Genomic DNA, 23,843 nt, shown 5'->3' with positions numbered 1-23,843 from the left:
CCAGGACAGTTTCTGATACACTTAAACACTACTATGGATGGTGTGTGAGTATGTGGATGTGTATACATGTGTAAATTCAATACCAATTGAATTTACGCTTAAGTATTCTTTTAAGATATCAGCAAGTATAGTAAGGAGGCTTCAATATCATAAGATCCAAAGGATTCAAAATGTTTCCCTTTACAATAAGTTACCCTCTTCTCTTTACTACCAGAGTCACCATTGTACCTTCACAGTTTTTTTCCCCCTTTTAATCCATGGAGCATTTAATTTAAGTGAGGTTTTCACAGAAGCCCCAAATGAAAAACAGGTGAAACTAAACTTCTTTGGTGGGTGGCCCAGGTAGCAATGTATGGAACTCCCCCACCCCCACACACCCTTCCTCATTATAGAACAGCATGAAAGGACTCTTTTAGAAGAAATTTTTTCCGAGGAAATGGAAAAAAAAACAAAAAACACTGAGCTAACTTAAACCACTAATCCTTACTGTATTGAGGAGAGACAGGATGTTGGGAGAGTCCAGACTCTGCTCTTGACAATGATGTAACATCTGGCACACTGGTCTCTAAGATGCATTTCTTTCACCCATCGAAAGAGACTAATAATCAAGAAGACTAAATTAGACTGACTTACTGTATACTACATGGAAGTGTTGGTATTATCATCAGAAGGTCATTTATTCATTCATTCAAACACATATTTACTGAAGACTTGCTATGTGCTAGACACTGTGCTGGGTCCCAGAAAATCAAAGACACAGTCCTTGCCTTGTAGAACCCTGCTGGTGAGAAAGTCATTCAAAGCTGCTTGAGGGAATTAGGAAAGGCCTTCTAAGAACACTTGCTCAGTATCCACAGGAAATGAGGACATGGGACTGGTAATTTAGGTGGGGCAAAGAGAAGAGGAAAGTTGTTTCATCTTTTGAGCATGGAACATTACAAAGGCAGGTGGTCTTCCTGGAGCTTTGGGTCCTTCTTGGCACCTTGGGCTACATAAAGCTTTTACATGTCAAAGAGCATGGCTCTCCTCAAGGCTCTCCATATATTCTGCTTCAAACAGACTGTCTCAATCCCTACATCTCCACAGTATGTTGTAATTATCTGTGTAACTGTCTGTCTTCACCACTACAGTGGGATCTGTTTGTTCTATATTGTGTCCCTAGGCAGGGACTGATGAATGACACTCACTGAATATGTATTGAGTGAAGGAATGGATGGATGATTTAATGAATAAATAGGGGGAAAGCATATATAAAGGAGATATCACAGCAGGAACATAGTGTTTGCTTCAAAGTTTACTTTGGATCTTATTCAACATACTGATGAATCCTATCATCCAACCTACTCTTTTAGGTAAACATGAAAAGCAAATCCTATCAAGATTGTGAGTTAAGATAGAATACGTTTCTCCCACCCTAATAAGAGCAATGATTCTGCAACCAGTTATATGACCCTGGCTCCCCCTCTACAAGTATCTGGACTGTACATGATATGTGCCATCTGGGTCCCTGGGACTTTGAAGATTGCTCCTAACTCTTCTCCATGTACTTGAAGTGCATACTACTTCAACATGTAATCTATGCAAGGCAAGCATTTATGAGCAATGGGACATCCCAGAAATGAACAGAGGATAAATAGAAAACTTTGTGAAAGAGGGACAGGAGGTGTGGGATTGGGGGAGGTCTGTACAATAGGGTTTTCATCTTTTATGGACCTGGCAAACAGTATCTTTGGGAGAAAAGAGCTCAGGCATATATATTTTCAGTTTAACAAGCCCACAAATCAATCTGATTATTCAGCAATTCAACTAGGATCTGCTTTACATCTCGTAAACAAACACTTCTGGTTTTACCTTTTTGGGTTCTGGCATATTATTAATATAAATAGTGTAGATTCCACTTTTATTAAAACCAGCTTGATATACATCTGCACAGTCTCTAAATGGTTTCTCTTCCTCTTTTTTTCCTCCCTTTAGTAAAACTGCAAAAAAAAAAAATTGCAATATGTGAACAAGAATATCAGTACCATTAGTACCCAAATGGACTCCAACTATAACTAAGCAAGCCTTTATTTCCTCCAAACAAATGTCAATATTGCGTTTACTGACAAATAAATCATAAAGACAATAATAGATCTGACCTGACTCACAAAATTACAAAAGTAATGGAAAAATCTGTAGAGCCATTTCTAACTGAACACTTCTTTATATTTTGCTTAATTCCTTAAATCCTGTTTTTCTCTATAACTTCTAGAACATCAATTCAAGGGACAAATGACGTGATGGTGTAACACCTCTAACTGGCAATAATTATGTCAATTTTCTTGCAAAATTTCTAAAATGTTCTCACCTACATTTGATAGGAAACTTTTAAAAAATGCTAGAGCATTTTTGGAGGAGGAAGAGATAAAGATCACAAATTCAAACATAAAAATACAGTATGGAGGTTTAAAATGCTAAAGTAGGCAGTACTGTTTTTCTGTGGCTTTAGACTGATAAGCTCCTAGAAATTTTTATTTAAAAAATTTTTTTTAAATAATTAGATTTAGAAAGTAGAAAAGAGCCTCTAACCTTATTTACCTGGAAACAAAAGGGAACTGAACTTTGGTTTTTATATAATGCCTGAAGTTAAGCTATTAGGCCAATAAAACACAAATAAAAGAACACAAATGAGTAAGGTTTGAAATGAACTTATAGAGGGGAAGAGTTCAGTGAAGGGTGGAAGTCAAATGGAAAAGGAAATTTAATTAGAGAGGCTCTCCTGAGAACTTAAGTTTATTCATGGAACTTCATCCATTATGAAGTTCTCATTAGTGAAATAAAAATACAAAAATGACTCATATTTAGTAGTCCTTTGCTAAAGATACACATGGCATATGTATAAAATATTTATAATTAGTATTTTCTAATAAATATATATGTTAGTAATTTGTTGCATTAACCCCTCCAAGAAGTTTTTTTAGGATTATCTTCTCATCTTGACCTTAAAGTCTCATGTTATTTAATAAATACCTGCTTTCAATCACTTTGAGTCACGATGGCCTTTTATACTGAGAATATCAAAGGTATATTATTTAACAATGTTTTAAAATTGATTTTACATGCTCTAACAATCTAAAACACTAGCCTGATTTAAATGTAAGATGCATGAGGTTATTAATTGATAGGTAATTTATAGGTAATGTACTAATTTATAGGTAATTATAGGTGATTAATTAGGAAGTCTAAATTGGTGCAAAGAATAACTATCTCAGTATAAATACTTCAAACTTTCAAAAATAATTATATTTAAAGGAAATAAAACATCCACTCAGATACACTACCATAACAAAAATACAGAATTATAACTTTTAATAGTGTCATGGTTTTCTGTATAGCTCATATCTGTGCTTATGGTTTTGCCTACTTACATAAATAATTACAGCTGCAATATCAACACAGAATAAGTAATCAGAAGACTACACATTCATATGACAGTGAAGAAGCACTGCACAGAATGTATGCAAATAGCAATTTTAAAATGAATATATAAATGCTTGTTCAAAAGCCCTCTTTAATTGTAATGGGTGTGTTGATGGGTTATGTAAAGGTAATATTCTGAAAAACATCAACACAGTTCATTTGTGCTTGCTTATTTTAAGTTAATGGACTACTAAACAAAACCTCCCTAAATTCTAAATGTTTAATCTGTTGAAAAAAGTTGAAAATAACCAAATTAGATGCCAAAAAAGGGGGGGGGATGTAAAGAAATGCCAAAAAAATTTAAGCTCCTTTGTGAAGATGAACACAGGAAGATGTGGTCAAGAGGAATTCAACGGTAAACCCAGTTTTATTTTTTGGGTAAGAAATGGAGAAAGTCACTTATCTAAGGAGAAAATGCTTCTCTTACTGAATAGACCACTTCCTGCTCTCCCTTATTTAGTTATGCAGTGAGAATATGCACCCTTCCCACTTCTCTGTCACCCACTCCTCTTTTCTTTTCCATTTCAGGAAGATGTGGGTGAAGAGGCCCTTGTGTGGGAAAAGGGAAACCCACACACGTTTTCAATAACAGAGAAAAAAGAAAAACGTTGAGTATTACTTTATTTTTCCGGAAACTAATCGTATAAAAGTGATGTCCAAACCGTGAATATAAGTCTTATAACTGGAAAAATGCTTTGAGTATTCCACCATAAAAGGTACAGATAGTACTATGGTTATACTGTGGAGTTCTTGTTGTTGCAATGGCAACACAACCTTATGAAGATATTTCATTTTCTTGAAATATGGTTTGGCATTTTTGAAAAATAGAAACACATTCTTTGCAGAAGAAATAGTCATTCTTTCCAGAAAAATTGGACTTCTTGTATTTAATTACTTATTAATTAGTAAATATTATGCTTGAAAGCTCGATCCAGGCCATAGTTTAGAGTATTGAAGGATTTAAAATCAGTTTTAAAAGCTCTGTTCACAGCTCTCCTTTGACATTTGTACTATATACTATCGTTTGGAAAAGGTCCCTTCTATAAACTACAAAGTGGAGCAGTTATACATGTCTCTGAGGCAAGTGTATGAATTATGTTACTCAGAACAGAGTGACTGAATTATATTAAGAACTCAAGAAGTGGTAGTTATTATTAATGTTACAGTAATAATAATAATATGATTAATGGCAACACTATATTATTCTTCTCTCTTATAGAAGGGACACTAGCAGGCTGGGAAAGGCCACCAAGTCTAGCCAATGGAGTAGTGATCTTCCACCCTCAAATCCAACATTATAGCTGCCCAAATATTAGGGAGTTACAATTGATTGGTTACATTAGGATTATATTGAACTGGCCTCTCCTTGTCAGAGTTGGCTAACTGGTTTATTTTATTCATCGACTGCATCACATCATACTATTGTTAAAGTCTTAAAAAAAAAAAACAGGTAATCTAATCTTGCTGCATATATAAACTTCCTCTGAACAGTTAAAATTTAAAGATTATTTCAGATGAAATGTATTTAATAACGCATTGTTAATAAAGGTTTTAATTCCATAACTTTAATTTGCATGACTAATTATTTTCTTTGTTAATTACTAGAGATGTACAGCTACATATTATAAAACTGGGCACATAGTAAACATTTTAAAACACAGGAAAACAATAAAAAGATGAATTTAATGAATATTACAAGTGTCAGAACTAAGGATACATTTTTATAGGAGATCTTAAGTTTAAAAAAATTAATAAAATTAATAAAAAAAATAAATTAATAATAAAATTAATAAAAATAGAAGATGATATCTGGAGGAATTCATGGTAAGTGACAAGAGATGGATATGGAAAACATGGTGGTGGAGGATATAACAAGCATCAACTGGACAGAGCCAGGGGGAGTGAACTGGAAACCTTATTGAGGTGTTTAATCTATCTGTCAGAGTAGTTTAAATTTTTTATAGTAACAGACTGGTTTAAAAGCATGGATTAAAAAATTAATCTTTATATCTACAAGTTCCCTCTTTGATCACACACTATTTTCTTTTCCTCTTCCATTCCTTAATTCTTTTCTTTTATTTTTTTTTCAACGTTTATTTATTTTTGGGACAGAGAGAGACAGAGCATGAACGGGGGAGGGGCAGAGAGAGAGGGAGACACAGAATGGAAAAAGGAATCCTTTCTTTTTTTTAATTTTTTTTTTAGTGTTTATTTACTTTTGAGACAGAGAGAGACAGAGCATGAATGGGGGAGGGGCCGAGAGAGAAGGAGACACAGAATCGGAAGCAGGCTCCAGGCTCCGAGCCATCAGCCCAGAGCCCGACGTGGGGCTCGAACTCACGGACCGTGAGATCGTGACCTGAGCTGAAGTCGGACGCTCAACCGACTGAGCCACCCAGGCACCCCCCATTCCTTAATTCTTAATGAGTCTGTCTTTCCACTAATTGAGTCTGGATGCCCACCATTACTATCAGTCCCTTACTAAGCCTTCCTTGCTTTCCTTTCTTCCTAACTTCTATCACAGAGTCAGGCATTAAAAACAGTTCAGGTGGAATTCATGGTGCTCTCCACCCACTGTCCTTTCCTCTACTAATCCCTTGCATGGATAAATTCCAACTCAAGGAAGGGCATTTTTTCATTCTCTCACCCCTGCTTCCAGATGGCAAACACTAAAATGAGGCTATTTAATGACATCCAAATGCATGTTTTCTAAACGCAGCTATGTTCTCCATGCTGCTCAGTCAAACCCTGGGTCCTTTCTAACAGATTTTCTATTATACTTCCTGAAAAGTGTACTTCAGACCTTTCCACTTTTCCAAGGCTAAATCTTACTTCTATCATCTCTCATTCTTTATATATGACCTTGTTTTATGTTTTACTAAGAAGACCAAAGTCATTTGATATTTCCTCCACCTTATTCACCCATACTACAGAAGCCGGCTTTGCCTATCTTTTCCCTTGCCTTTTGTGTTGATCTCTCTTGGTCCCTTTACTATTCTCTAATTGTCCTTTCCCTTTCATCTTCATTGAGTTCCCTTCCTCTCTTCACCTACCATATAGATATTGACTAAGATTCTACTCTCAGATCTCTATTTCTTATACATTTGGTCTTTTTGCAAGCTATCTGTCATGGCTTCAAACTTCTACATAAAAGCTTTCTAAGATAGAAGTATTTTGACATTGTATGTTTGCATCTCTCTTGACCTCCAGATCCATATTTCTATTTGTCTATTGGGCAGCTCCTACTGCTACCTCAACTTTCATTTGCTTAATGTTGCTTAATATTTCCTTCCAAATTCTGTGTTCTCTCTTTTCCTTACTAGTCCCACTACTCTCCCTCAGCTGCCATCAGTTAAAAAATAATGAAAGCCTAAATATAAAACAAATAGACTATGGCTTTTTAATTGGTTTTTCAATTTAAAACCTTGCCTCCTGTCCCCTCTTAGTTTAATCTATGCTATATTAATTTACTCAACAAATGTTGATTGAACATCTTCTATGTGCATGACTTTTCCTACACAGTAAAGACACAAACATAAGAAAACCACAATCTTCTCTTAACGTAATCACAGTGTGATGGGAGAAAGACCTACAAGACCTACTATACATAGTAGGTCTTTCATTAGTAGGTCTTCCATGAAAACTCATGATAGCTGTATCCATGATTAGTACCTTCCATGTAGAGGAGAACTCAATTCAAGCTACCTTAAGCAAAAAGTTAATTTATTCAATCATGAACAATCTAGAACCGAGTTTTAGGTAAAGCATAACCAGGTTTCAAAGAATGTGAACAGGAACTGGTTTCGTGCCTTTTTTTTTCTTTTTGACTCAGTTGATGACTCTCTACCTGGTCACAAGATGACTAGCAACAGCTTCTAGAGCTATAATGTTAGCAGCTTAACTACAGCACCAAAGAGAGATAATGCACAATTTTTATTTTGGATATATGTGTCAAATTCATTGGGAATATTTAGGGAGAATATATTCTACCTGTAAACTTGGGAAAGGCTGTCCAGAAGAGATAACAGTTGAGTGAATAAAACATGTAAACATTTATCTGAACTTAATTTTAAAAGCCTGGTATGGCAATTCAAAGACTTTATGCACACCAATATCAGCAAATAAATCTAGAAAGTCTCAGGAAAGAATCATTATTCATTCTTTTCATTTAGCCTTATCTCTATAGGCTAATCTCCATGATCTAAAGGGAAAGAATAGGAACACAAGCAGGTGCATGTATGTCTTTCACCAGCCAACATTCAGTCAATAAGACACCTGAGACCCTGATTGTAGCAACTATTGACTTTATCTGGCTCTGCCTTTTATTTGCCCAATGAATTTCAATCCAGATGGCATGTCTGCCACTGGACTGACTGGAGGGAAGAACCATAAAGCTTAGGAGGAGGGTCACTTCAATTCAGATGAACCCTCAAGAAAAAACTTCCTGGAATGTGGAATTGGTAATTCTGAGTCACAGGAAACCTAGTACAGAACACAGAAGGCAATTAGCCTTTGCTACCAAAAACAATGTAAAAATCTGAAGGCCTTGATTCTACTAATTTCCTAATAAGTTGCTTTAAAGGGATAAATTCTTTATTCCTTTAAAATCTTAGATGTGGCTAATGATTCCTACCGCTAGTATTTAGCAAACATCAGAATATATGTGGATCAAGTTATTGGTTTAAGGATAATCCTTATGTTACTTATTAGACCATCATCACTACAGAGAGCACAGTATAGGAACTGACCCTAAATCCATAAATTTTCAATGTGACAGGTTACTGAAGTTAACTGAGCATATGGATAAGTAAATCACCATATCTGATAAGGTGCAAACAAGCAAACAACTGATTGATTAGATTCTATTCTTTTCAGCCAGGTGTGTGGGCATCTCATGGAAAAGCCATTTGAAGACGCTCTCTAGATTCCTAACTTATTTGAAAGGACTTTTAGAAATAGAAGATAATACCTTACATTTCTAGGGTGTGGAAAATTAAAAGGTTTACAGGAAATATTCAATATTTCAATATTGTGTGGGTGGGTATGAAGGTGAGCAAAACTTACCAGTGACTCTATAAATACATATCACATGTGTATAGCTACTTAAATACATAAAAGCTTGAGGCTTCTGAACTGAAAATTTCCAAGTTGGCACTTTATTTTATATAAAAGATACGCATATGAACCTAAGTATCTGGGGGTTGACATCTCAGCATGATTGGTTTAACCTACAAAAATGGCAATTACATACAGTTTAATGTAGCATATTTATATTATATGTATTTATGTGTATATATGTACTGTCTAGAGTACACCTGAAGTCTTTGGGTAAGTAGCTAAAAGCTTCTTTTTAAAAAAATCTACTATTCTTTTCCCCACAGTCCCTCTAATACTGGTATAAGAGAACACTTGAACATCATTCACTTGCTACATTATAATTTTAACTAAAATTTTTGTTAAACATTTTTTTCTAAAAAAAAACCCCTATTCTGTGTATGTGTATATTTTGTAGATAACTAGCCATCATCTTCTTGGTGGAACTATAATAATCATGATCATAATAAAATCAATTGGCATACTAGTATTAGTAACTAGCCCACTTACTATGTGTTCAACTCTGAATTTTGTGAGCCAAGTATGTTTTATATGCTTTGTTTCATTAGTCCTCATAAATACCTCATGTGGTATATTTTTTTTTTTTGAAAGGAGGAAAGCTAAGTTTACCTCCTTCTTTCTTTTTTTTTTTTTAACGTTTTATTTATTTTTGAGACAGAGAGAGACAGACATGAACAGGGAAGGGGCAGAGAGAGAGGGAGACACAGAATCAGAAGCAGGCTCCAGGCTCTGAGCCATCAGCCCAGAGCCTGACGCGGGGCTCGAACTCATGGACCACGAGATCGTGACCTGAGCCGAAGTCGGGTGCTTAACCAAATGAGCCACCCAGGCGCCCCCTCATGCAGTATATTTATCAATATGTTGTATATATGAGGAAACTGAGGCTCAGAGATGCTTTCTAACTTCACCAAAACTTCTAAGTAGTGAGATTCTTTAACTATAAAGCTAAGAATCTTAACTACTTCTTACTGGCCCCTGGAGTGAAGTCAAACTCAAATAGGACTCCAGTGACTCATCTGTCACAGAGTCCCCAGCAATACCTATCTCAGCTGACAAGGTCATATCCAGGGTCTTGGGTAAATCAGGACAGGCCTTAATTCTGGATGGCTACAGACTCTTCTCATGGAAGCAAGAAGTACTGGAAGAGTGACAGGGGGCAGAAAAGACAAGAAAGAAGAAAAACTGTTGAGAAGAGAAGAAAGGGACAGGTAGTAGAATTATCTGTGAGATGGGAATTCTCAGCAGAAATGCGGAGCACTGGTGGCCCACAAATTCAGAAGCTAACAGAGGATTAGGAAATAAGAGTTGCCTGAGGAGTTACATTGGATTTCATAATATCTATATCCTAAAAATTGTGCTGACCAAAGTCTACCTCCATTAGTCTTAGACACTATTCTCACAAGCCTAGTTACTTGATCTTCTAGCCTCTGAACTATTTGCTGAAGTGACAAGTATAAAGGACGTGCTGGTGGGGAAAGGGAGAGTAAGCATATGTGTGGGTATTTGTGTGGGAGTGTGTTTGTATTCATCTTAGAATAAAGCATGAAGACAACAACAACAAAAATGATAATCAAAAGGGTTTTTGTGTGTAAGAGGAAGAGACAGTAATCTTAAAAGTAGGCAAAAATAAGAAATGAGAAGAATTTGGGCAGTGTACGAGGGACAAATTATATACTTTTTCAATGGCATTGTATTATGATGCAAATTAAGTCATGCTGAATATAATGAAATAAATTATTAAAAGCTTTGGTTTTATTCAATTTTTTATGAAAAAGGAGAAGATGAAAACAATGCAGAAAATTTACTATCACAATATTTTTAAATTTTCTTAACATTTTACTACTTAATGAGGTACATTTTAATTATCTGGAGAATATATTACCCATATGTATAATTATAGGCATGTACATTTTTAATAATATTGAGGTGTATGCATAAAGTGCATAAACTGTTAAATCTATGTGGACATGCAAACCACCTTATGCCATAGGTAGATTGCTAATTTTATGGTATTTTTTTAGTGTAGAATAATGAAGCATCAAGCTTATTCTACGTATTTGTACTCTAGTTTGATTAGTGTATTTAAAAATTTCCAATGCTCTTCTAATGTGAAATGACTCATATATATATATATATATATATATATATATATATATGAATGTATATTTAATGCATATACATATGTGTATATATATATACACACATACACACACGTGTATGTGTGTGTGTGTGTGTGTGTGTGTATATATATATGTATATATATATACATGAGTGTATATTTAATGCATATTACCCTTAACATAGCAAAGAATGGGGGAAAAAAGAATAGAAAATTGAAAAGGGATTTACACACAACCTTTGTTTAAACAAGCAATACTCATTTTTCACAAAAATTATTTCTGTGTTATCCTTTTGGGCACCCTGATGGGCAGTTATAAGTGCTACATGACCCTTGCCATTTGTTCAGAAGGTCATTCCGTTAACAAAAATATGTCAGGTGTTTCATGTGTGTTAATTTCCCATGTAATGTTTTTGGCCTGACTGGAATATATTGGTTTTGAACAAAAGATTTCTCATGCATGTGGGAAAGCTTAAAGGGCATCTTTTGTGTTTTGTTTTAAGTAGACAAATAAGTAATTTCAGCAAAAGTCATTAAAAATGGACTGAAAGTCCTTGGGCAATGCTGTAAAATGGAAAGTAGTTGCCACATGCTTTTGAAAACTGACACACAAAAAAACCCCACGACACAACACCAAAACACTTCAAGTTTTAAATAAATAAAGACTGACTGTCACCAGAGGTATGTCACTTCGATTCTTACTCTTATGGCAAAATATACTTGAAAAATAATACTTGATTGCCATGCTAAGGTTGTATTCTGAAGTTGGGATTTCCCTAGTCATCAGATGTGATACAAAACCAAGAGAAGAAACGGAATGATTGATATGAGTCATAAAATGTGTGGATTTGTCTAGGCCATCAAACACTAAGGTGTGTGGTACTTTTATATGAAGCAACCTGGCAGCAGAGCTGGGGCTAGAGCTCAGATGCCCTGATTCCTATTCCTTCTAGACCACCATGCCTTGCCCTCTAAATGTCATATGTCACAGCAGATCCAAGACACTGGTTAGGTAACCATCTCAGTCTAAGGTAACCTAACTCTAGGGAGATGAGCTGGAGGATTAACTATGGTTGGGATTCAGTTTACTTGTGCATTTGTAAGTGTGTATATGAGGCCACAACAACGGGACAAACTTCCTTTAGAACCAAATCTCCACTTAAAATTAAACCCAAAGTTCAAATTCACTACTCTAAAGGAACTCATGCTTGCTATGAAAACAGAATGTTCACAACTTAAAATAATTATGAGTATATGCAAAGACACAAAAAACACACATATTAAAAGAGGTTTGGCTTGGGGCACCTGGGTGGCTCAGTTGGTTAAGCATCCAACTCTTGATTTTGGCTCAGGTCATGATCTCAGGATCATGAGATCAAGCCCCGTGTCGAGATCTGCACTGATAGCGAGGATCCTGCTTGGGATTCTCTCTCTCCCCCACTCTTTGCCCCTCCCCCACTCATATTTTTTTTCTTTCTCTCTCTCTTTCAGTCTAAATAAATAAAGAAAGAAAGAAAAAGAAAAAGAGGTTTGGCTTAATTGGGATTTAATTTAATTATTTAACTTTATCATAAATTCATTAAAAAGATACATGGCTCTTAGTAGGTCCCATATTAATGTGATTCCTCATAGGAGATGGTCCCACTCAGAATGTGAACATCCAAGCCAGTAGTAAGATGAGATTCCAGTGTATTTAATTATGATGTTGATATTCTTTAGTTGAAAATAAATGACAAGCTCCAATAAGAAACTAAAAATGTTTTTTATCAATAGTTTTAAAGGTTCTTTAAATGCTAAAAATCAATATTATTTTGTTTATATGTATTTAAGCTTAACTGTATAGTTGTTGTATTTCTCAGGTTTTATTTCATCTTTCTCCCTTCTTAAAGCTGAAGACATTTCATGAGGGTTTCACTGTATGGTTGATGTGATGCATACGTACTAAATTATGTTAATAAAATTTTTTTCTCTCTCTCCAGGTAATTATAGGTATCACTTGAACTCAGCGTTAAGTACCATAGCTTATCTATAAGTAACCACTGCTCTGTTACATCCCTAGACTCAGGAAATACTTGTTCAGTTCAACTTGAGTGTGGATGAGTCCAGGAAATGACTTAGTTGGAATTCTATTAAAAATATTTTGTGCTTCGAGGCATCTGGGTTGCTCAGACAGTTAAGCATCTGACTTTTGATTTCAGCTCAGGTCATGATCTCCCAGTCATGAGTTGGAACCCCACATCGGGCTCTGCACTGACAGTGCAGAGCCTGCTTGGGATTCTCTCTCTCTGACCCTCTCCTGATCATGTGCATGTGTGCTCTCTCTTTAAAAATAAATAAACTTAAAAAAATATTTTCTGCTTCTTTGCTTTAATCAATCAGATCATGAAAGCAGAAGAGAAGAAGAAATGGAGTTTACTCAAGTCGAAATGTTGGAACATCAAGGCAACACTTGTGTGTGTGTGTGTGTGTGTGTGTGTGTGTGTGTGTGTGTGTGTGTGTGATAGTTCAGTTTCTGAAGCTGAAACTCTAATTCCAAAAGAGAATTAACCACAAAATTTCAAGTCTCCCCCAAAAGATGTGGTTTTGAAATGATTCATGGGAGAGGTCAAAGGCTGTACTATTTTTTATTTTGCTATCATGAGTTTCACTATCTGCTATTCACACAATTTTTTTCCACAGAAAGTACAACTTTTCAAAAGGCAGATAACATGCTCCATCAAAAAGGAGAAATATACCATTTCCAAAAATAAACAGTCACTTTCCCCTTAAAGCCATTGGGTTTTATGAAAGGAAGTGCTAGAAAGTGTGGTTCATTTTAAGGAAATTGTAAATGTTTGACATATAATTTTCTGTCAAGATAAAGCATTTCCCTCATTAAATGGGAACAAGTGCTCACTGTGGTGTTCAGCAGATGACTTCCTGTATTTTTCTTTCTCTTTCTACCTAATGTTAAATTGTGCATTACAAGTAGTCAACGAAAACCCAAATATTTTACTCAGTCAATGAAAATGATATATTCTATTTTTATCAGTGTTTATATAAGGGACATTCAAAAAGTTTTAATTTCCTCCCATTGCTTGTGATGTTTTTAGAATCATTCTTAACTCAAGGGACTTGCAGGAGTTCAAACTATCTCATCCCTTGACTGAATGATTTACTTCACAAACTCAATAGACACTACACGGGAGGTAAATTCCTTGCAGATGGTAGAATTATTCTGTTCTGAGAACAGAACCAAATGTCTCCTCAGCACTGGGAAAGAAATAAATGCCTCATTTCCCCTTTTCAGAAGGCCAGAGGACTGAAAATAATGATCAGAAGTTCCATACCACGGCAATCAGCCTCTGGGAAAGATATTTTAAACAAAATAATTTAGATCACTTAAAAATTTATAGTATCCATCGTTATGTCTTTCACATGTGAAAGAAGTTTTTTTATATATTTTTATTTTTTATTTTAATGAGCTGCATGAAAAGCTCCTTATAATTTGAAATTTGCGCTTCATATTAGGGACCTAAACAAACATGCGCACGTCTCTTGGTATTTAAGTTTCTTTTACTCCTCTCTGTCCTGTGTACATCCCAACACACACTGCTCCGTGTCCTTTCACGGGCCAGTCTGCTGGGTGTGGGCAGATAATATTTTTTTGCTTTCACTTCTTCTTGCTCATGTTAATTTATTTTTTAAAGTGTATTTATTTTGAGAGAGAGAAAGAGAGAGAGGGGGAGGAAAAGGGAGAGAGAGGGGAAGGTGAGGAGAGAGAGAATGCTAAGCACAGTGCAGAACCCAATGTGGGGCTTGAACTCAAAAAACCATGAAATCATGACCTTAGCCCAGGTCAAGAGTCAGACACCCAAGCATCCCAGGCTCTTGCCCATGCAATTGAGCCATACATGCAACCAAACTCTCCCTATAGGAAGCCACATTCCACATCTCAGTTTAAGTTCACGTCTCAGTCCGCCTTTTTTTTTTTTTTTTTTTTTGGCCTTTCTGCTTATTTGCCATTAAGACAAGACACTTCATAGCAGTCTTGTCTCTCTGCCATAACACTGTTCACTACTGTTTTTTTCCTCCCTAATTCTGTTTTCTTTTTGGTCTCTTTTTGGCCATCCCTTACAGAACTCTCAATTTTCTCTCTTTGATTTTACATTCTTATGATTTTAAACTGGGTTCATAATCTTACCATGTAAATTCTCTGAAATTACACATAAGCTTGTGCCTGAGTGTTTGCACTAAGCGAGAAGGAATGGTAGGCTAGTTTTTATCAGATTCTCTAGTGGATCTACAACCCCCCAAATGGTTGAGTCATTGCTTTATATGCACTTTTAATGATTTCATTTGCTGCACGGACTTACCACGTTGTGAGGACACAGCAGTCTATGCAGTCATCCAGATTTCACTCTTGAATTCCATATTCCTATTTCTCTGACTTCCAGATTCTAATTTTCCCATAGTCACCTCAGTCAATATGCCCCAAACTAAACTCATTATGTTTCCCCCTTATACCTGTTTCTCTTTACATGTTGCTGATTTTAAGGAATGTCATCAACATCCCATCAGTTACTCAAAGTAGAAAATTAAAAGTTATATTTGACTCTATTTCTAATAGGTCTTTATTTCTTGTTGATTCTGATTCTTCTTATTCACAAATTTCCCCTCCATCTGTCTTTCCATTTTCCCCCTTTGAATCTGACTTCATTATTTCTCTCCTAGGGGATCCTTTTGAGAATCGGATGAAAACCACTATCAACTCTTTCTCTTCCCTCCCCATCATAGTATATTAGATAACATACAGGCTCGAGAATCAGACTCTGGGTTCGAATCTCAGCTTGCTCGTTTGCTAGCAGTGTGATATTTAGAAATTATTTACCTCTCTATGCTTAGTCTCCTTATCTGTCAAATAAAGCTAATAAGGGCATATGCTTAAAGAGCTGTTATCAGAACTGAATGAGTTAATATATGCAAAGGGCTCAGAAGGTTGTATTTACTCTCCAAATATTTGCTAATATTTAAAAAATGGCAAACATACCTATCTGGTCCTTCTACTTCCAAGCTTACCAACTCTCCAATACATTCTTCCTACAATGTGACTTGGGTAATTTTTCTAAAATGCAAATGTCAATATTGTCCTCATATATTAGCATGACCCCCTTTTGCTTTCAGAGAAAAAAAAATGCAGCTTCCTTGATCTCCTTCAGTTTACCTCTCTAACTCCACATTTCACTGTCTTCCTGGCTTTGATTCTGAGATTTAGGCTAGGCATTTAGGTATGGGATGAACCATAGTAGTTACCTCATTCATACTGTTATTGTGGGGACTAAGTTAATACACTTAGAGTTTAAGCAATGCCTGAATCATAGTAAACACTCAACAACATCCTTAAGACTGTAGATGCTGTATTCTGCCCTCATCATGTCTCTGTCATGATTTTAATGTTTCTCTTGTATATTTCACTAGTGTCCTGGCATGTTGGCCTCACCTCTACCAAACGTTTATGAAATGTCATTGTGTGTTTACCTGTCTCTCTCCCCACCAAACTCTAGTTTCCTTGACGCTAAGGACTGAATTACATCTTTTCTCTCTACCCAGTGGTCCAAACCCCATCTGCTATATAACAAGAACTCAAAAAATATTTGTTAAATAGAAATGGATGAGAGGAATATTCTTATACCCAGAAGGGAATAAGAAACATAACAGTTGCTGTATAACTATTTTTAAGTGAATGGATAAATTTATTAATCGTACCTTGATATAGCAGAAGTATGCTCCAAGCTGATTTAGACAGTAAGAAAACCAGCCCATGGTGGAGGGTGGAGGCTAAATACTATTTTCTTTTTTTTACTCTCTTTCTTTTTTAGTGCACTGTTAAACGAATTAAATTCTTGATCACATAATATGTTTCCCTTGTGTGTGCTCAACGTATGTGGCGATGGTTTAATCACTTCTGAACAGAAATATGAATGGTGAATGTCTGACAGTCACAGCCCCTGACTATCCTTCCCAAAAGAATGCAAAGCCTTGTTTCCATGCCATTATCAATGTAAGCTTTTTAAGTCCAGCAATAACTGTGAATTGCCAAAACCATGAAGCAATCAGCTAAGTTTTGACGCTATGATAACATTGAGGGCAATATTTTTTTAGTGGGTAATGTTTCTAAGAATAAATGTGACCAAATGTCTGCAGACAAAGGTAAGACAAAAAAAAGTATCTTACCCAGAAGACTTACAAAATGGATGCAATTCAGTTTGAAATGATTATTTGCCTAGAACACCACTATTGCCTGTTTGGAACAAGAAGAGGACAGGCTGGTGAATTATTTAAGAAAATGTGTTTGTCAAAAATTGTACTTAGCTTAAATGCATCTTATGACATTAGATATTTTAATAGGAAAAGTTCTGTGAAACTAAACAAAAATAATCCCTATGTGCAAAGATGGATTCACAATTCCTGGGCCGAACACGTTTGGGGAAATGATAAATTTCCAGCCAGCACTTCCTAAGAATGTTTTTATCATGTAACTTTAGTGAGTTTTAAGCACTTTAGAAGCCATAAAAATAAAACTAACTACAATTTTTTCAGCATTTACTGTGGATGGGCACTGATGCTATATGTTTTATAAAAATGTCTTTTAATTTACTATAAACTCATCAGGTATGCATCATGATCCCCTTTTAGACAAGAAAACAAAAGCTAAAAGAAAGAGTTTGGATGATTCTCAACTCTTGAGCATTGTGTTCAGACAATTTCCATGAAAGAAATTTTGCTTATAGATAGCACTTAATAAATTTGTGTTTAACTGAATCTTGTTACTTGGAAGAGAAAGAAAGAACTAAAGTTTAATGAGTCAACTATGTCATGTGCTGTTTGCCTTTACATGCAGTACCTAACTTAATCCTTTCCCTATCAATAAGAAGTACACACAATTATCCTGACTTTACAAAATGATGAAACACCTCATAAAGGTTAAATTAGTTGCCGATGACAGAGAAAATGCACTAAAAATTTCTTCTCTTACTTTGTAGTGATATGTTCAGGCCGTCTCCAGAAGTGACTGGGTCAAGTTGGAAACAGAGGACCCTTAAAGTCAATTAAACATTTTGGCTTTTTTATCATTAACACAGCTCATGAGGATTTTGGAAAAGCTTTCAGAAGAATTCTCTTTGAATTTTTAAAATATATATTTTAAAAAATTTATGCATTTATTGTGATATATTGATTTAGATGTACGTGCATATATTTAAATTTAAAAGTAGAATATTTGCATATAATCCTTTGATAAATAATAAATCCATTTGATAAATAAGTTGTTGGTCACAAAAGTTGGGAAAGGGTTTACTTATATGTTTTAGAATTAAAATGAAAAAAAATTCATTTTAGTGACTGATATTTAATCCAGTATTATGATATATGCATCATTTAAAATTTTATATTCACCATAACTGAAGACTAAGGCACCAGTGAAAATGAAGATATGCAGAGAATTAAAATCTTGATGGATACCTCAATAAGAGGCATTTCCATTTTGTGTCATCTATGAGTCCTTAAATGATCAAATATTTAGTTAGAATGCTTAACTACAGAATTAAAACAAAGATTAGCAAGAAGCAAATAAAACCGATGGTTATAAGAGCACAGAACCCATTGGAAAAATGAGGCAATAGAGTTACATGAGGATCACAAGTCCTGTAATTAAATTGGAATTCATTTTAGGATTGTATCATTAAAAGGAAAATAAATATCAAGAGAAGTATTAGACAAGTTGTGTCTATTATTTTTATTTGTTTTGGATATGCTATATGACAAAAGAGATATAGTTACTTTTCTTCTACCCTGAGTGTATGTGATGGGTAGCATCTATTAGGATCACAATTGCTTAATAAATTTTTCTCGAACAGATGTTTGGTTGCCTGACGTTGCACCCAAACTCCAAACCCAGCCAGGAATTTTACTTTTGCAGTCACTCCCACCCATGGCTCTAAAAGTTTAACGACATATTTGTTAGACAAATACTCAGAAAAGAAGTGAAATTATGATAAGCAGGCAGACATATGAGCTCTGTGAGAATCACCAGGGCTTGATATTTCTAACATCATGGAAAAAAAAAAAAGAAAGAAATACTCAACTCCATGTGCTTTAAGTCTCAGGATGATAAGAAAAATATGTTTTCAATGTTCCCCCTAATGTATTCAGTTCAATATGAGAATAGATATGTCTCATATTAATACTTAATTTCTAAATACTCATGAGCTCTATTAAAATTCTCTGGCAAAATCATACCATGCTTTCTTTCCAGTGGACTCTAATTCAAGGTTTTGGCAGGCGCTGACTGATTAGCAGGTTTTTTCCTTCCCAATCACATTTCTGAGTACACCCAAATGGAGCTCTGGGAACTTACTGTTTAAATATATTCCTTAAAAAGTATATGAAGGACTTGTTTAGACTATCTAAAGGAGATAGAATTCAAGGTAATGGAGTGTAATAGAGAAATGTGAAATGTCTTTAAACCAAGATCACTTCAGATGGAATTATCATCTATATTCATATCTATACATGAAAGCATGGAATAGAGCTAATTTTTCATATAACTCAAGCCCACTGTTAAATTAAAGGAGTCTGTGTACTGCATATGCACACTGAACCACCATGTGAATGGTCACATATGCCACAGTTTAGTGACAACCATAGCTTTCAGATGGAAGTGGTCTCTTTCACTCATCACTATTTAGGATTCTTTGCATCTTCACTCAGAGAAAGGCTGATTAGCGAAGCACCACTACAGAAGATGACTTTATGCTTCAAACTTTGAAGAGCCCTCCTGAGGCTAGGGAGAGGATCTGCATGAAGTGGATGAGCACACCCAGAGGCATTCATTCAATAATCGTTGGGTGGGGCTGGGCAAATGGATAAATATTTTCTGAAGACACATAGGCCTAAATATTGTCAATGGTCAAATGGCTCCAGATATTCCAATCATATTAAAAATTTGTATTTCCAACACCTGAAACTAATATATGTTAACTATACTGGAATTAAAAAAAATTGCACTTCCATTGTCACAAAGACACCCCAGAATAAATATGCCTGGATGTTCTGGTTAGGTCTTCTCCACACAGGACTAAACATAAGTTATCTTAATAAAAGCCTTTAACAATAAAGATTCTTTCTCCTTCACAATAGTTATTGGTAACTTTTATATCTCCTTTTCCCTGCAGGCGACTCCTCTTTCTCCCCCTCTACAAAAGAAATATTTAACATTAGCTTTAATATGGGAATCTTCCTGAAACTCTCCCCAGGACTCTGAATCAACCTTGAATATTGGCTAATTTCTGCCCTCTATATTTAAATGTCTACCACCATGACATCAAATATTTATCCACGACAGTATTTCAGATTTTATCTAAGAGCAAGCAAGAAAGAAAAAACCAGCACATTCTTTTAGTGAATATATTGTGAATTCACAAATTCGAGCTTATGAATACATTCTCTGAAGTTAAAAAATGAGAAAATTGTGAGTGCAAATTTCATGAAATGCTTCTGAGACTAATGTTCTTTTTACTGCTTTTATACAGCAATCAATACAACCAAGAAAGTTATATTGAATATTTACTTGCTCCATGTTAAATCAAGTATCTACTATGCCACACTGAAGAAATTCTTACCACCTTCTTTAGTGCAAAGGCTGACGAGGTTATGCACAGTATCCATCAGTTCCAGCTGCTGCTTCTGAAGGACACTATTATTGTTGGTGGCTCTGTTCAATTGTTTCTCCAGTTCCTGAATAATGTATGTTTGACGAGTAACCAAGACTTGAAGATTCTCTCTCTCTTCTTTTAAGGTGTCCAACTCTTCCTTGTGCTTTCCCTCCATTTCTAAGATTTTATGTTCTAATAAACTACAAGGAAATAAAGACACGACTATTTTAAAAACAGTATACAGAAATGTGATTCAACTAGTTCCTGAGTTTATTTAAAGTCAGCAATTTTAGTTAGGTACGTCACAGTAGAAATATTTTATAAATGAAAGACTCAGACTATATATAAAATAAATATTTAATGCATATATTAAATTAGGACTTATATATATAACATATCAAATGAAGAATTACTAGACCATTTGTTGTCACAGTAACGTCAGTTTCTTAAATATAATTCATTTCCTAGGGTATATCTCATATCCAAGGTAGCGGACTTGAACCCAAATGATCAGAGTCTGTAAAAGTTACAGTTCAACATTCATTAAGAAAATAGGTCCAATGACAAACTGATAGAATAGTTCAGGAAAAAATATGAACAAAATATAGAAACTATTTTTTTAAATTTACTTTTCATTCATCTAGGATTCTCAAAATATTAACAATGATTAAATTTCACAATAGTTCTGTTGGGGCTAGGTAACAGTATATTGATGCAGAAACCACAGGACCAGAAAGTAAGCTATGTAAAATCAAGTGAGTTAGATTTCTTGGGATTTTTGATGCCTGGTCCTGCATCATAACCGCAGCTTATTTTGTCTCTCAACTTAAGTTTCAGAATGAGGCCTAAAAGCACCACAAGTTCACAGATCACTGCATAAATGGTTCTGAAAAGGAAGACCACAGGCTGGTGGCATGGTTTTACAAAAAGACTTGGAATTTTGCTCAGGGTGATGTAATCTTCAACTGAGAAACCTCCTCTCACAACTCTTCAAAAGATACTCCCCTTGCATCTTGCACATTAAAAATGATAGAAAATGCAGAAGCACTCTTGGATCCTAGCAACCAACTGTAAATAAAAAGTATTTACATTTTATAGAGTGTATAATATACTAAGATTCCTCAGAGGAAATCCTTATTCTTTCTCAGTTCCATAATCAGAAAGTCCAACTAGCCCTTCGTTTACAAGGTGTTATTCAAATGTAACATACCAGACTGGGCACTTATTTACCTTGGAGAAATGTAGCACTGAATCATTCCTATAAGTTTTCAAAAAGGGGACTCCAGGGAATGTTTTACATGTAATACTTAAAATCATAAAACAGAGCCTGTTAGAAGAGCCAAATTTTCCTACTTGATGTTCTAGGGGACAAGTTGGAATATCTGATTAGCCTGTACACAGATTAACAAGTGTGGAGAAAACTGCTCTTGGGCATTCTGGATCATTGCCAACAAACCTGTCTTCCAAGAAAATGTGCCTCAGAATATGACAGGCATGTTGCCTATTATACCAAGCCTGAAAAATACTGGGATGCTTCTATTCATATCACCCTACTAATTTACGACACCTTGGGTAGCATGTCCAGATTCACATGTGAAAATTTCCACTGAGACCCATTTGGGGTAGCTCTGTGACTTGTGCAAGATAAGAAAAGCTGTGTCTCTAGGCTCATTTTCAGTTTACTTTTTAATTATTTTTGTTTATTCTCCTAGGGGTAATGATCAGATACAAGATGCTCATAATATAAAATCAGTTAACTTACAAAAAAATTGTCTTTTAAATTCACAAGGGTTATAGTATACTGCCAAGAAAACTGTTATAGTATACTGCCAAGAATTGGCTGTTAAAATGATAATAATGTAGGGGTGCATGGGCGGCTCAGTCGGTTAAGTGTCCGACTTCAACTCAGGTCATGATCTCGCAGTCTGTGAGTTTGAGCCCTGTGTCGGGCTCTGTGCTGACAGCTTGGAGCATGGAGTCTGCTTCAGATTCTGTGTACACCCCCCTCAAAAATAAATAAACAGTAAACTTTAAAAAGTAAAAGTTAAAATGATAATAATGTAAAGATCAAAATTTGGATGATGTAGTCATATAATACTGGATAAAAATCTGAATTGCCATTTTGTTTCTAAAAACAGATGAGCATTGGCCTTTCATTTTTCCTAATCAGTAGGTAACATTCAGGTTTAGAAAATATCATGCTATAGTTATAACTTGTATTTATTACTTGTTAAATGCCAATAGTGTTCTCAGCACGATGTAAAACATAAAATGATGCCATTCCTACTCTAGGGATTTATTTTTAGAGAGAATACATCAAATAAAACAAGAGCAGCTGTAAGAAACTTCCATGTCAGACATAATGTTATTGGGGGGGGGGGGAGTTTTACACTAATGTTTCAATGTTTGTCTACTTCTTTTGATGTGCTCCCTATTTAAGAGAATATATACTTAAAGATGGTTATTAACTGAAATGTCAGTAAAGGAATTTTGTTTGTTTATTTGTTTTGTTTTTCAGGATAAGTCGGAAGGAGCTGAGAATTTAAAGTTGATCAAAGAATTCCTGTTGCCAAAGGAAACAACTCTGGGCACAGGTTTATGGAAGAAAAGGCCTGAATTTTCTGAGTAAAAAGAATATCCACTTAACACGTTGGAAAAAAAAAAACATTAATTTTCACAATTCACTGAACAACCTTTACTGCACCATGACTACCAGGTATCAAAAGAAATCAACATAGCCGGTCATCTTAAAATACATATTTATGCAAAGTATAGATGGAACTGCTCACAGAAGTAGGAACCCTGTTCTGCATCACAGACACCTCACAGGATTTGGAATGGAATATATGCAGGAAAAAATAATATGCATGAAACTACAGGCAAACTGGAAACATGTCACATTGCTTCAGTTCACCATCTCTTCCAGCCATTTTCTCATCTCATTTCTTCACTTGGAGTTCCTTTAGCAACTTTTACACTGTAGGAATTACTAATTTTATTAAGTATATCCTTTATGTTAATTATAACTTTTTAGACTTCTTCAGGCAAAACTGATCTCCTCTTGGCCCTTCCGTTTTCTCTGACACTGCTCATCCCTTACTTCCATCTTCTCTTCACGTTTGGCTTCCAAAAAAACCCTATTCTCTTTCCTTTGATACTTCTCATCCATTAGTTATTTACTTGGGAAGTCAGCCCCTTCTTCTCATCATTCCAAACTGGTTTGAATCCAAAACTTTCTTGCCAGAAAAATTCACATGCCATCTCTATTTATTAATCACATTCTTGTAATATACCATTATAACTGGGTAGCACTTTAAAACCCTTCTCCTTTGATTCTTAAAGCAATATGGAGATTCAGACTTAGTAGATATTACAAGTCCCAGTTAGTATGAATCTAAATATCTTATCCAAAAATTGTGCTCTTGTGGTGTCAGAACCAAGATAAAAAGCCATGTCTT

General features: G+C 35.2%; 1 protein-coding gene across 4 annotated transcripts in view; it reads right to left on the bottom strand.

Annotated features, from left to right (window-relative positions):
* Positions 1-23,843, bottom strand: part of ANGPT1 (angiopoietin 1) — a 240,978-nt gene that overhangs the window by 54,252 nt on the left and 162,883 nt on the right. For 3 of the 4 annotated variants that reach the window (XM_053208648.1, XM_053208647.1, XM_015070434.3), the window contains 2 exons: positions 20,353-20,585; positions 1,852-1,979 (listed from right to left, as the gene is read on the bottom strand). In XM_053208648.1, coding sequence (XP_053064623.1) covers positions 1,852-1,979; positions 20,353-20,585 — 361 coding nt within the window. The remainder of the gene's footprint in view (positions 1-1,851; positions 1,980-20,352; positions 20,586-23,843) is intronic. The other variant, XM_015070435.3, reaches the window with a different exon arrangement.

The sequence above is a fragment of the Acinonyx jubatus genome, chromosome F2, assembly GCF_027475565.1.
Source record: "Acinonyx jubatus isolate Ajub_Pintada_27869175 chromosome F2, VMU_Ajub_asm_v1.0, whole genome shotgun sequence".
In the NCBI taxonomy this organism is placed as follows: domain Eukaryota; kingdom Metazoa; phylum Chordata; class Mammalia; order Carnivora; family Felidae; genus Acinonyx; species Acinonyx jubatus.
The sequence above is the reverse complement of the archived record's forward strand: the minus strand, read 5'-3'. Positions and strand labels throughout refer to the sequence as shown.